General features: G+C 42.5%; 1 protein-coding gene across 2 annotated transcripts in view; it reads left to right on the plus strand.

Annotated features, from left to right (window-relative positions):
* The window catches only part of Adamts17 (ADAM metallopeptidase with thrombospondin type 1 motif 17), a 314,297-nt gene that overhangs the window by 10,280 nt on the left and 289,826 nt on the right, over positions 1-14,191 (plus strand). The window contains exons 3-4 of one of the 2 annotated variants that reach the window (XM_038314049.1): positions 1,699-1,867; positions 11,650-11,652. In XM_038314049.1, the coding sequence (XP_038169977.1) occupies positions 1,699-1,867; positions 11,650-11,652 (172 nt within the window). The remainder of the gene's footprint in view (positions 1-1,698; positions 1,868-11,649; positions 11,653-14,191) is intronic. The other variant, XM_038314048.1, reaches the window with a different exon arrangement.

The following is a 14,191-nucleotide window of genomic DNA, read 5'->3' on the forward strand; positions in this document are numbered from 1 at the left end:
GGCTCATTTACAAATGTGGGGTTTTTTTCCACCGTTAAATATTTAGTACTGTCTTAGAAACTTATCACATTCAATTTTACGTTCAAGTTCTTTCGGCTATCTGAAATCAAGCCTTTCTCTCTAGTATGAGATTACATAAATCACGCTTCTTAGCCTGGCGGCCTGGTCTTACAGATACAGGAAGGCCTGAGCTCTCGCTACACACTCTGATACTACTTCTAAGTTGAACATTTATAATCAGAATTAAAAAACAAATCTGTGAGATAGTCTCTCGGCTTCTCTAAAATGTTGCAAGTTTGGGGTAGAAATTTGGGAGTCTCCACTCCCTGTCATTAATGCTACCCATGGAACTGGTTCTTTTTTGTCTTGATGTTTAGTTCTAAATGTCCTCAAGGAAGGACAAGATACATTTTCCCATTAGGAATATAGTGTTCTGGCCCCACGGTTTGAAGGGTGCCTCCACAGTTGGTCACCGCATTGCCCCCCTTTGCACTTTGGAGATAGATTCTCAGTTATCCCAGGCTAGCCTCAAACTCATGATCCTCGTGCCACCGTCTCTCGAGCTGGAATCATGTGTGCCACCACAGCTAGTTCAAATGGACTTTATTGAGATCCGTGTAATATGCATGAGTGTTCTGCTTGCATGTATGCCTGTGCACCACCTGTGTGCAGTGCCCAAGGAGGCCAGAAGGAGGAGTTAGAGTCCCTAGAACTGGAGTTAGCAGAGCCACCATGTCGGTGCTGGGAGATGAACCCAGTCCTTGCAAGAGCAATAAGTGCTCATAACCCTTTAGCTGTGGCGAGCCATCTCTCCAGCACCTCAAAAGGACTTTAAGTGGGTGGTTTTAGGGCTTCAAATGTAGCTTGATTGTAGAGTACTTTTCTAGCATGTCACAGTCCATGGCAGGTTCAACCCCACGTGTGTGTGTGTGTGTGTGTGTGTGTGTGTGTGTGAGAGAGAGAGAGAGAGAGAGAGAGAGAGAGAGAGAGAGAGAGAGAGAGAGAGAGAGAGATCAAATGACATAGGGCCTGCAAGATGGTTTAGTGGGTAAAGATGTTTTGATCCCTGAGACCAACAAAGTAGAAGGAAATAACTGACTCCCCAAAGTTGTCCCCTACCCTCCTCATGCACGCTATGATGCACTTCTATGTCTGTGTGTACATGTGTATATGCATGTATGCGTACACGTACATACACACTACCTATGAGAAAATGACAGTCAACTCGTCCATCTTCTCTGAAATACTGGAAAATAAACACAAGGGCACAGATCTGTATCCCACAGCAGTCTTAACCCCACTGTGCTGGTTTTGTGTCAGGTTGACACAGGTTAGAGTCATTTGGTAAGAGGGCCTCTCCATGGAGAAAACGGCCTCATCAGATTGACCTGTAGGCAATTGCGCCTGTAGGACATTTTCTTAATTACTGACTGATGTGGGAGGGCCCAGAGCATTGTGGGTAGTGCCACCCTGGGCTGGTGGTCCCAGAAATCATAACTAAGACACTTGCCCGTCCAAACCTCCCAATACGACCACTCAGTTGGTAGATTTGTTAAGTCAGGTATTGACTCACCGTGGGCCTCGGCGACAAACGGAAGGATAGCACTAACCTAGACATGGCAAACCAGAGTGCTGTCACTTTACTCTTGGGTCACGAGCATAAGGATGACCAATGTCTTGTTCTCTCCTTCCGGGTAGGTTGGGCTCATCCAGCTCGAGCAGGAGCGGCTGTTCGTCCAGCCCCTCAACAACTCGGGAGGCCCATTCAGTGGAAGAGAGCACCTGATCAGGCGCAAATGGTCCTCCAACCCCAGCCCCCAGTCTACCGAAGCTGAGGAATCCAGGCAGCCCTGCAAAGTCGTGACAGGTGAGTCTAGGCAGCAGAGGGGTCGGATTGGCACACATGTAGCTAACACCCTGTGGGCTCACGTGCGCTGAGGTGAGAACTTGCCTTCTTCGGGCCGTCACGTGCCACATGATGGCAGGGATATAGTTCAGAGAAGGACTTTATTAGTCGATGTCCTTGCTACTTTAACACCATGGAGTGGTGACTACACTTAGATTGAGATGACTACAGTGTCACCAGCTGATAGAATCTTATAGGACCACAGCTGTATTTATCAGCTATTGTTAATAGAAATTGCTGTTGGCATATGAGGATATTTTGACAGCTGCTCTACTGTCTCCAAAGCCAACTTCTTTCTGTGTTATATTCGTGTTGACATTTCAGAAGCCCTTTGAGAAGTTTTATATCTGAAAGGAACCCAGGATCTCATTGAAACAGAGCCTTAGTTTTCTGTTTTGTTTTTCCAAGATAGGGTTTCTCAATGTATCCCTGGCTCTCCTGGTTTGTAGACCAGGCTGTCCCTGAACTCAGAGACCCATCTGCCTCTGTCTCTCAAGTGAGGGGATTAAAGGTGTGTGCCCTAATGACCAACTTCAGAGCCTTAGTTTTAAGCATTAGGAACAAGTAGAAACCAGAACACCTTATTACCAAGCACCAGGTTAGCAGCATAGCTGGGATACAACTTTCCCTGGTGAGCCCCTAACTCCAAGCTTACCTGCATTTTCATACGTTGGTCCTCAGCCTCAGATGCTGTAGTGAGAGTTGCCTGGGCAACCTATGAACCCCTGGGCCAGCAACCTCTGCAGTACCTGGAACTTTTCAGTTCATATATCATCCAGCATCATGTCAGACCTGCGGTGTCTAGAGTGTCCTAGCCTGGTCTAGTCACTGGGGATTCAGATACATGATCATGTGTGAAAACCACTGCTTAAAAGGGGCTATTTAGGGAATTAGGGAGATGGCTCAGTCGGTAAAGTACATGAGACACAATCATGAGGACCTATAACCCACATAATGAACAGGGTATGGAGGTGCATGTCTGTAACTCCAACAGCGGAGGGCAGGGGCAAGTGGATTCCCAGAGATGGCTTACCAGTTAGCCTTGATGAATCGGTGAGTGTCAGGCTCAGTGAGAGGTCTCAGAAAATAAGGGGGTAACAGGAAGTTGCCTGCTGTAGACCTCCAGCCTTCATGCCCGTGGAATGCACATTGAGAACATGCAGATACACCCCTTACCCCAGTGCCATTTACTTAGCTGTGGGTTGTCAGGTATTTAAGACTATTCCATGGTGCTGTGCCACTATTAGTCTGCTTGGAAATGTTCCCTGGCACAGGTGGGTAGCCTGTATTGTCCAGGTGGCATTTCTTCCTGGGCTGGGACCTGCTTCTGTAGCTCTGGGTTTATATTTCTATGCAGATGTAATATGACTCAGTTTGATGTTTTAGTGACTTTGGAAATATGTCAGGATTGCTTTGCAGTACAGCTCAGCCATTGCCCGAAGCTTACTGTTGCCCTTCTTACGCTGTCTGCCTGTGGTAAAGATGGTTAGCAGTGACCATGATGAGTAAATCCAAGGAAAAAGAATGCTGCCCCAATTACGGAGTTTTTCTTAATTGCTGTCCACTCCCTTAACAAAAACGGAGAACACAGACCTCAGCATAAAATAAGTAGTCACTAAAATACCCTTTAATGGGATTCAGGGCCTTTTGACTCATGGGTATGAACTTTGTAGGTTGTTTCATCACATCATTTTTTTCCCCATTGCCTGCTTTATAGTGAGCAGCTATTTATGGTAGTAAACATGTGCTTTCTGCAGCTGATCTGCATGTACAGGTTCAGACTCTGTGACTTTACTATGTTCCTTCTCAGACCTGTTGGCGTGCTGGCTTCAGCTGGAGAGCTTGGCCAGCTACTCATGCCCATCTGATATAGCTTTTCTGGAGCATAACCTGGATATCTGACCATGACAGTCCTCATTGGAGGAGGAAGGCCGCTTGTTTGTTTCCCCAACTGCTCAGCTGCGAAATAATCACACAGAAACTGTATTATTTAAATCACTGCTTGGCCCATTAGCTCTAGCTTCTTATTGGCTAATTCTTACATCTTAATTTAATCCATTTCTATTAATCTGTGTATCACCACGTGGCTGTGGCTTACAGGGTAAAGTTCCGTCTGGCCAATGGGGCTATATGGCTTCTCCCTGACTCCACCTCCTTTCTCCCAGCATTCAGCTTAGTTTTCCCTGCCTAAGTTCTGCCTTGCTATAGGTCCATAGCACTTTCTTTATTCATTAATGGTAATCACAGCATACAGAGGGGAATCCCACATCAGGTGGTACTAACATTTGCCTGGTGGTGAACACCACCCATTGGTAGAGGTGTTCAACTCCTTGATGTTGGGATATGTGCTTGTTAATCTGTAAGTGTATTGAGGATATCCATTGTTATCCTGGGAAGCATGTGGTGTGCAGGTTAGACACCCCTCCAGGGAATACTCAGCAAGAGAGCAGCGTCTGTGAGTCACTGAGAGGGAATTTTCTCAGACAAGAATCTCCACATAGAGCTACCCAGTGACGTGCAGGGCAGATGGGTTTTTTCTTCTCACTCAAGCCAGCACCCCATCAGCTGCCCGTCTGTGACCCGCAGCCCGGCATGTCTTCCAGTGAGCTAATGGGATGTTTATCTGATGACCTGCTTCCATCCTCTTCGAGGGAGTGAAACTAGAATTGCTGAGAAAATCACAAATGGTGCTTGTGTTTGCATTTTTGTGCAAGCAGCTGGTTTTGGAACACACTTTGGTCTGCTTAGCCATTAATGGAGGAAATAAAATGAGCGGTCAGGGTGGGGTGGATGTGGTAGAAACTATGAGCAGCTATGCAGGCTGCAGAGAAATCTCTGAATTTGCCTCAAAAACAAGTTTTCCTTTCTTTCTCCCAAATCTTATAGCAGCTTCCTCCAAGTTGTGGGAGCACGAGTGGGTAGCTCAGATAGAATACACGCCTCTGGAGGTAGGGCGTGACACTGAAGACAGAAATGTACCTTGATTTGGTCCTTTTGTTTTGCATGACATCCTCAGTCCATGCTTCTGCAATGTTGAGAAAGATGTTGAGCCTTTTACTGGACTTAACTATTAAGACTTTCCTCATTCGGATTAACTTTCTAACCCTGGGCTGTAGAACTCTGGGAAAATTAGCTTCCTGGCACACTAACAAAGTATATTCTTGAAGTTTTCTATAAAGGGTTATCAGATTAATCCCAGGTTAGCGTGTTCTGTCTAGCGGAATAAAGTGACTATAGGTTAACTGAGCCTTGGTATTGACTCTTTATTACTTGATCCCTAGACTTGACCCCAGAGTGGTTCCTTCAGGTGAGGAGGAATCTAACAGGTCTTTCCTGAGTCTCTGAACCTACCTAAAAGATGAACTTCAGTAACTATCTAGTAGCTTGTGTCTGGATAAACCAACGCAACCAGGGCTCCCACGGGGAGGAAGAACTTCCTTCCCAGAGATGCTACTGAGCTTCCATTTCTGAGAAACATTGTGGGCTCCTGGTGAAGGGATGGGCTGATCCTTTTCCCTCCCAGGAATTTCTTTTTTAAAACTCTATAATCTGATCCACAAAATAAAACTCTAGTTTGTAACATGGCAAGGAAATATGAGGTCTACAGACTTCTTTGTTTTGGGTACAATCATGAAGCCCCCCCCCCTTCTTTTTTTTGACAGCTAAAATGGCACTTCAGATATGTTGAAATGCTCCTTGAATATTAAGTGGTCACTTTGACCTCAAAATTCTGTCTTTTTTATGTTTAATTTCTCCATGTTTAATCTAGAATCTTCCACAGCTGTCTTCGAGGCATCGAGTACCAATTTGACTTCTTTACTGTGGTTGGTGTCACATGCATGTGGTAGCAGTAAAAAAAGAAGATAAGTTTGCAAAGAGGCATTTTAAAAAACAGGAATTCATCACGGTTTTGAGTGGTGATGAGCTCATTAGAATATAAGTCTGCCCCAGATCACTGAGGTATGTTTACAAACTTCTGTTATAATTGCTTTGTGTAATTATTAGTTGTTTTCTAGTATCATCTGGTGCATATATAGTAATATAAAATCATCTTTGATGAATGTCTAAAAGGTACTGTGACTTTTTAGAAATTGTATATGCTAATTGATTTAAAATTTACATGTCTAATCATGTGTATATATGCTAATACATAGCTGGCCAGGACTTGGGCTTCATCTCAACTAAGATTCATTAGTAGGAACAAAAGCAATCACTGGCCTGGGCTCACAGGGTTGATGGGGGAAGCAGGATGTTGGGCTTCAGGTTAGGTGTGACCTGTCTTATTTTTATATAATCTCTTAGTCCCCAGTTTTCACGAGGGAAAGTTCTTCTACTGAACTGGGAGATGAGGTGGGCTGTTTTGGGTTACTGTCAGGTTACTGCTTTCTAATGTGCGGAGTCAGGATCATATCTGCTTCCAGATGAGTGCAGTTCCTAGTCCCCGGTGACTCTGTGGCACATTCCACCTGCTCTCCCTGCCCTGTGACTTCCTGCAGGCTACCACGCTCTAGGCTGAAATGTGGTGCTATTTAGGCTTACGCATGCTCATCTGGGGCTGACCCCACAGTTGATGATGTGGCAGCTTCCTTGGTTCCCAGCCTGGGGGTGTCAAACTTCCTTGTCACAGGAGTCTCATGTCAGATATCTTGCATACCAGATATTTATATTATAATACACAGCAGTAGTAAAATTACAGTTATTAAGTATCGATGAAATAATTTTATGGTTAGGGGTCACCACACCATGCGGAACTGTATTAAAGGGTCGCGACATAAGGAAGGTTAAGAATCACTGCTCTAGACTTTGAGATGTTAGCTTATTGGTTAGAGTTTAATAATTAATAATAATAATAATAACAAATGATAATAGACAATAATATATTATTTTTTCTGATTGTGCCCAGTGTTTATTGTTGGGAACAGTGGCCTTTTATGCTTTGTATTTTATCTGCGATAAGAAACTTGAAGAAATGGGTTGGATGCTGGGGAGGGGGCTCCCCAGAAAAGCTTTGCCATGCCAGCCTGAGGGCTGGAGGCCAGGTGCCCAGTACTTGTATGAATGCCAGATAGGCATAGTGGCATGTGAGACTAGCTGTATTGGTGAGCTCGGGCTTCGAGTGAGAAACCCTGCCTCACTATCTGTGACGGAGAGTGATTGAGCAAGAGACCGTATGTCAGCTTCCATCTTCCACACTCACACGCGTACATGTGCGTATACACCTCTCCACCCATACCAACATACATGCACATATGCACATACTCCATACACAGATGACAAAAATGGATTTCAACTGTTACTTTGAGTCTCTCCAATTCAGTACTTTAATACCTGTTCATATATAATTTATAGACTGTTTTTCTGTGAACACTAAGAGCAGATGCTAATATTTAATAGTTATGATGCCACAAGAAACGCAAGGAAGACTTGTGTTAGAGAATCATTTCCAGGTCCCTTTAGTAAGACTTTATCGCAGTACATCTGCCTCAGTCTGCTGGGGCTTCTGTAACAAAATGCCAGTCCTTGAGTGGGGCTCAAACCTCTCCACACTTGTGGGGGCTAGAAGTCCAAGGCTAGTAGTTGGCCAGGTTGGTCTTGCTGAGGCTGCGAGAGGTACTCTGTTCCAGGCCTTTTTCCTTGGTTCACAGATGCCCATCTTCCCTCTGTGTGTCTTCTCAGGGACCCACTTAGTTACTTTCAGAAAAATGTTATCTACTAATGCAGCTATATTCTGAGGCCCTGGAGATTGGGGCTTGAGGATTTGGGGACAGGAAACAATTCAGGCCCTCCAAACTCTGTTTTCTCATCTAGAACATGGAACTTACCACGGCATGTAGCTTAACCATTCCATACAGAAATGATGAGAACTGTCCTGCCTTCTTCTCCCAGTCTTTGTTGGCCAACGGTGCAAATGAGGATGGCTCTACCACTGTCACTACTGAGAGATGTGACTAAGGGCACTCTCACGATGCCTGGCTGAGAAAGAAGACATGTAAGCAGACATACCGTGGTTGGCTCGCTTCCTCCATGTTTCCTTTGGAAACAGTAGAGGAGCTTGGAGATCTCAGGCAAGTTTGGAACGACAGCCTTCCTTTCCCTCATCTACAGCTGAACAAGGCCTTCTTGGGCTCGTGGGAAGGCTGAATCAGTGTGTACTGTTTACTACTTAGCCGTTGTAAACAACTGGCTATTATTACAGCTACCATGGTTAAATTATCCATATGCTCATTCTTCACTCCAGTGTCCTGGTCCTAGATGCAGTAGACAGGAAGGGCCCCCACAGAGCATTTGAGCTGGGATTCAGAGGCTCTCATGGCCCTCCTTGGTCCTGTCATCCTCCTCGTAAGTAAATCCACAAAACAAAACAAATAAGACACAAGGTTTTGTTTTTCAAGAATGGAAAGTTCCCTTGCAGATCTGAGGCTTAAGTTTTCCCCTCCCTAGCCTTGGGCAGGGTGAGAGGAAACTAACAAAATAAAGAGGGTGTGATTCATTTTTAATAACAGAGCATCAGGCAAAGACACCACACAGCAGAAACACAGAAAGACCCTCTCCCCATGCCCTGGTTTTAACATCTGGCCATAGTTGTTTCAGAGAGAAATGAATATTCCTGTCCTCATATTTTCCTCTGAAGCCTTCTCCAGAAGTTGCCATGCTGATGCTGGTGTGAGTCCTTCATAACCTGCTTTCTGTATAGAGTGGTAAGCTGCCTGTGTGGCTTTCCTATTTTATAGTCTACATAAATGGTTTCCTACTGTGCAGCTTACATTTACCATTCTCAGGGATGGTTTCCAGCCTTATCTCTACTGAAGAATGCAAATCAAGTTCATTCATGTCACTGTAGAAGTTTGCCTGCCAGGCTTTTCAGGGAGTTAGCTTTTTCTTCCCTACTGCTTTTTGTTTTCTACTTCTTTAATTTACAACTTACACTTATGTATATTATTTATCTATTTGTTGTCAATTTATTCTATATTCAAATGAAGTCTCAGTGTATTACCCCAGCTAATATGTCATTCTTGGGCTCAAATGATCCTTCTGTCTCAGTTTCCAGAGTAGTTGGCACCATGGGCACATACCATCATGCCTAGCTCTATTTATCTATGTACTTATTTATTTATTGTTTGTTTGTTTGTTTGGTGGGTTGGTTGGTTTTCCGAGACAGGGTTTCCCTGTGTAACCGTCCTAGCTATCCTGAAACTTGCTTTGTAGACCAGGCTGGCCTCGAACTCACTGAGATCCACCTGCCTCTGCCTTCTGAGTGCTGGGATTAAAGGTGTGCGCCACCACTGTCCAGCTTTATTTTTATTTGATTTGTTTATATTATTAAAGATGTATGCATGTATGTACGTGTCTGTGTTAGTATACATGCATGAATATGTCTGGATGTGTGCGAGCATGTGTGTGTTTGTGTGTAGAGGCCATAAGAGCGTGTAAGGTGCCTTTCCCTTTTACTTGCCACCTGTTCTTTAGAGGCAGGGTCTCTCTCTCTGAGTCTAGAGCTTGCAAGCCCTGGACAGCCTGGAAGCCAGCAAGCCCTGTGTCTCCCTCACCGCTGGACTTGGGGTTGTTGGAGTGTACAGGATGTCTGACATGTCATGTGGGCGCTGCATCCCAACTTTGGTCTTTATACTTGTTCTCACTACTGAACCATCTTTCCCTCATTCCTCCACACTTCCTCCCATTGTTCATTTTTTTTAATTGTTTTTGTACAGCTATATATTTTTCTCTACTCCCCTCCTTTTCTCTCCCCTCGCCTTCTACCCTCTCCCATGGTCCCCATGCTCCCAATTTACTCAGGAGATCTTTTCTTTTCTACTTCGCATGTAGATTAGATCCACATATTTCTCTCTTAGGGTCCTCATTGTTGTCTAGCTTCTCTGGGATTGGATTTGTAGTCTGGTTTTTCCTTGCTTTATGTTTAAAAGCCTCTCATGAGTGAGTACATAATGATATTTGTCTTTCTGAGTCTGGGTTACCTCACTCAATATGTTTTCTAGATCCATCCATTTGCCTGCAAATTTCAAGATGTCGTTATATTTTCTGCTGTATAGTATTCCATTGTGTAAATGTACCACATTTTCCTTATCCATTCTTTGGTTGAGGGCATTTAGGTTGCTTCCAGGTTCTGGCTATGACAAACAATGCTGCTGTGAACATAGTTGAGCACATGCCCTTGTGGTACAATTGAGCATCCTTTGGGCATATACCCAAAAGTGGGATTGCTGGGTCTTGAAGAAGGTTGTTTCCTAATTTTCTGAGAAATCGCCATACGGATATCCAAAGGGGCTGTACCAGCTTGCACTTCCACCAGCAATGGAGGAGTGTTCCCTTTACCCCACATCCTCTCCAGCACAAGTAGTCATCAATGTTTTTGATCTTGTCCATTCTTACAGGTGTAAGATGGAATCTCAGAGTTGTTTTGATTTGCATTTTTCTGATGACTAAAGATGTTGAGCATTTTCTTAAGTGTCTTTCCTTCATTTTAGATTCCTCTGTCGAGAGTTCTCTGTTTAGGTCTGTACACCACTTTTTTTTGGATTATGTGTTCTTTTGATGACCAGTTTCTTGAGTTCTTTGTATATTTTGGAGATTGGCCCTCTATCTGTTGTGGGGTTAGTGAAGATCTTTTCCCATTCTGTAGGCTGCCGTTTTGTCTTGATGATTGTGTCCTTTGCTTTACATAAGCTTTTCAGTTTCTGGGGGTTTCATTTATTATTTGTTTCTCTCAGTGTCTGTGCTACTGGGGTTATATTTAGGAAGTGCTCTCCTGTGCCAGTGCATTCAAGTATACTTCCCTCTTTTTCTTCTGTGAGGTTCAGTGTGGTTGGCTTTATGTTGAGGTCTATGATCCATTTGGACTTGAGTTTTATGCATGGTAATAGATATGGATCTATTTTTATTCTTCTACAGGTTGATATCCAGTTATGTCAGCACCATTTGTTGAATATGCTTTTTTTCCCGTTAAATTTCTTGTTTCTTTGTCAAAAATCAGGTGTTTGAAAGTGTGTGGATTAATATCCGGGTCTTCGATTCAGTTCCATTGGTCTTCCTGTCTGTTTTTGTGCCAATACCATGCTGTTTTCAGTACTGTAGCTCTGTAATAGAGTTTGAAGTCAGGGATTGTGATGCCTCCAGAAGTTCCTTTATTGAACAGGATTGTTTTGGCTATCCTGGGTTTTTTTTCTTTTCCATATGAAGTTTAGTACCATTCTTTCAAGGTCTGTGAAGATTTTTTCTGGGATTTTGATGAGTATTGCATTGATTCTGTAGATTGCTTTTGGTAAGATTGCCATTTTTACTATATTAATTCTTCCTACCCAAGAGCATGTGATGTCTTTCCACTTTCTGGTGTCTTCTTCACTTTCTTTCTTCAAAGATTTAAAGTTCTTATCATATAGGTCTTCCACTTGTTTGGTTAAAGTTACTCCAAGATATTTTATGCTACTTGTAGTTATTGTGAAGGGTGATGTTTCTCTGATTTCCTTCTCAGCCCCTTTATCATCTGTGTAAAAGAGGGCTACTGATTTTTTTGAGTTAATCTTGTATGCTGCTACATTACTGAAGGTGTTTATAAATTTTAGAAGTTCCTTGGTAGAATTTTTGGGGTCCCTTATATAAACTATCATATCATCAGCAAATAGTGAGAGGTTGACTTCTTTTTTTTCCAATTTGTAGCCCCTTGATTTTCTTTTGTTGTCTTATTGCTCTAGCTAGGACCTTAAGAACTATATTGAATAGATATGAAGAGAGTGGACAACCTTGTCTTGTTCCTGATTTCAGTGGGATCTCTGTGAGTTTCTCTCCATTTAGTCTGATTGGCTGTCGGCTTGCTGTATGTTGCCTTTATTATGTTTAGGTATGTTCCTTGTATCCCTGCTCTCTCCAAGACCTTTATCATGAAGAGATGTTGTGTTTTTTCAAAGGCTTTTTCAGCATCTAATGAGATGATCATGTGGGTTTTTTTTTTCAGTTTGTTCATATGGTGAATTTCATTGACAGATTTTCGTATGTTAAACCATCCCTACATCTTTGGGATGAAGCCAACTTGATTATGTTGGATGATGTTTCTGATGTGTTCTTGGATTTGATTTGCCACTATTTTTATTGAGTATTTTTGTATCAATGTTCAGATCAATGTTTGTATCAATGTTACAGACCCAATGTGAGATTGGGTCTGTAATTCCTTTTCTTAGTAATATCTTAGTGTGATTTGGATATTTGGGTATCAGGGTAATTGTAGCCTCATAAAAAAAGTTTGACAATGTTCCTTCTGTTTTTATCATGTGGAACGATTTGAGGAGTATTGGTATTCTCTGAAAATCTTGTAGAATTCTGAACTGAAACCATCTGGTCCTGGGCTTTTTTTGGTTGAGAGATTTTTTGATGACTGTTTCTATTTCTTAATCAGTTATAGGTTTGTTTAATTTGCTTATCTGGTTTTGATTTAATTTTGTTAAGTGTTATTTATCCAGAAAATTTTCCATTTTGTTTATGTTTTCCTTTTTTTGTGATAGGGTTTCTCTATAGCTTTGGAGCCTGTGCTGGAACTAGCTTTTGTAGACCAGACTGGCCTCAAAGTCACAGAAATCCACCTGTCTCTGCCTCCTGAGTGCTAGGATTAAAAGCATGTGCAACCATCAGGTGGCTTAAGTTTTCCAATTTTGTGGAGTACAAGTTTTCAAAGTATGACCTAATGATTCTCTGGATTTCCTCCATGTCTGTTGTTATGTCCCCTTTTTGTTTCTGATTTTGTTAATTTGAATATTCTCTATCTTTTGGTTAGTTTAGATAAAGGTTTGTCTTATTTTGTTGATTTTCTGGAAGAACCAACTCTTTATCTCATTGATTCTTTATATTGTCTTCTTTGTTTCTATTTTGTTGATTTTAGCTCTCAATTTGATTATTTCCTGCCATCTAGTCCTCTTGGGTGAGCTGCTGCTGCTTCTTCTCCTTCTCCCTCTCCTTCTCCCTCTCCTTCTCCCTCTCCCTCTGCCTCTCTCTCTCTCTCTCTCCCTCTCCCACTCCCTCTCCCCTCCCCCTCCCCCTCTTCCCTCCCCCTCCTTCTTCTTCTCCTCCTCCTCTTCCTCCTCCTTCTTCTTTTTTAAAATATTTTTTATAATCCTGTTGCTTTCTCGCTCCTTTCTTGAGTAGAATACCTACTCACTAAATTTTTATATTTTTAAATCTCTTTGTTTTCCCTCCTGGGATAGGTCTTCTTATATAGCCTAGGCCAACCTGGACCTTTCTCTGTATCCCTGGCTGGCTTTGAACTTATGATCCCTGCCTCTATCTCTTTTCTGGATGCTGGGATTCATATGTGAGTCATTTTAATTCACATATTCAAGACTATGCCTTTCTGGTTCAACACATTTTTGGTTGTAGACAGCTTTTGACATGCACTGTTTTTAGTGTTCAGGGCTAAATGTTCCCCAGTTTCTGTAGGGTTTGTTTCTTTTTTATTTATTTACTCCTTAGAGAAACAGTGCATTATAGTGGTTATGCATTTAGGATGGATCTTTTGAACTTGAACTGCTGGCGGCATCACACAGTAGCTCAAATGACCAGAGGGCATTTTTATAACCCTTTCAGTTTATGACACATACAGTCTTGGCCACTTTTGAAGATGATTTATAATTCTGCGCATAGTGTCTAGAGAGTATGCTCATGTGATCATTTTACTGGGTTCTTTTTCATAGTCCCAGTGTCTCTGCTGAGATTTTTAAAATCTTTTTACCCATCATGAGCATATTTTCCTTCCAATCCTTGAGCATGGTGATAATTGTTACTTTAATGTTCCTATGAGCTACTCTAACATCTGGGACATTTGGTTTTGTCTCTTTTGTCTTTTCTCTTGAAAGTAGGTCACATGCTCCTGATTCTTGGCATGTCAACTGATTTTGGATTGTGCTCTGGATGTTGTAAACACTGTATTGTGGAGACATCGGGTTCTGTTCCTCTGGAGAATGTCTTACTAGAAACAGTTTTACTGGACTCAGATTACAACATTTGTATCTTGGGTGGCAGCTCAAACCTCGGTTAGTTCTTTAAACAATTTTAAAAAATTTATTCTTTGAGAATGTGACACATGTATACAATAAAATATGATCATACCCACCCCTACTTCCCTCTCCTGACTCTCCCTGTTTCTCCCCAACACATACTTGCTTCCCAACTTCATGTCCCCCCCTTCTTTGTTTTTAAAATAACCAACTGTCAAGAGAATTTTCTTTAGTAAGAGGGTTGTCTAGGTGATGTCTACCCCAACCCTGGCCTGATAAAGCCTCAATT

The sequence above is a fragment of the Arvicola amphibius genome, chromosome 12 (assembly GCF_903992535.2).
Source record: "Arvicola amphibius chromosome 12, mArvAmp1.2, whole genome shotgun sequence".
Taxonomy (NCBI): Eukaryota; Metazoa; Chordata; class Mammalia; order Rodentia; family Cricetidae; genus Arvicola; species Arvicola amphibius.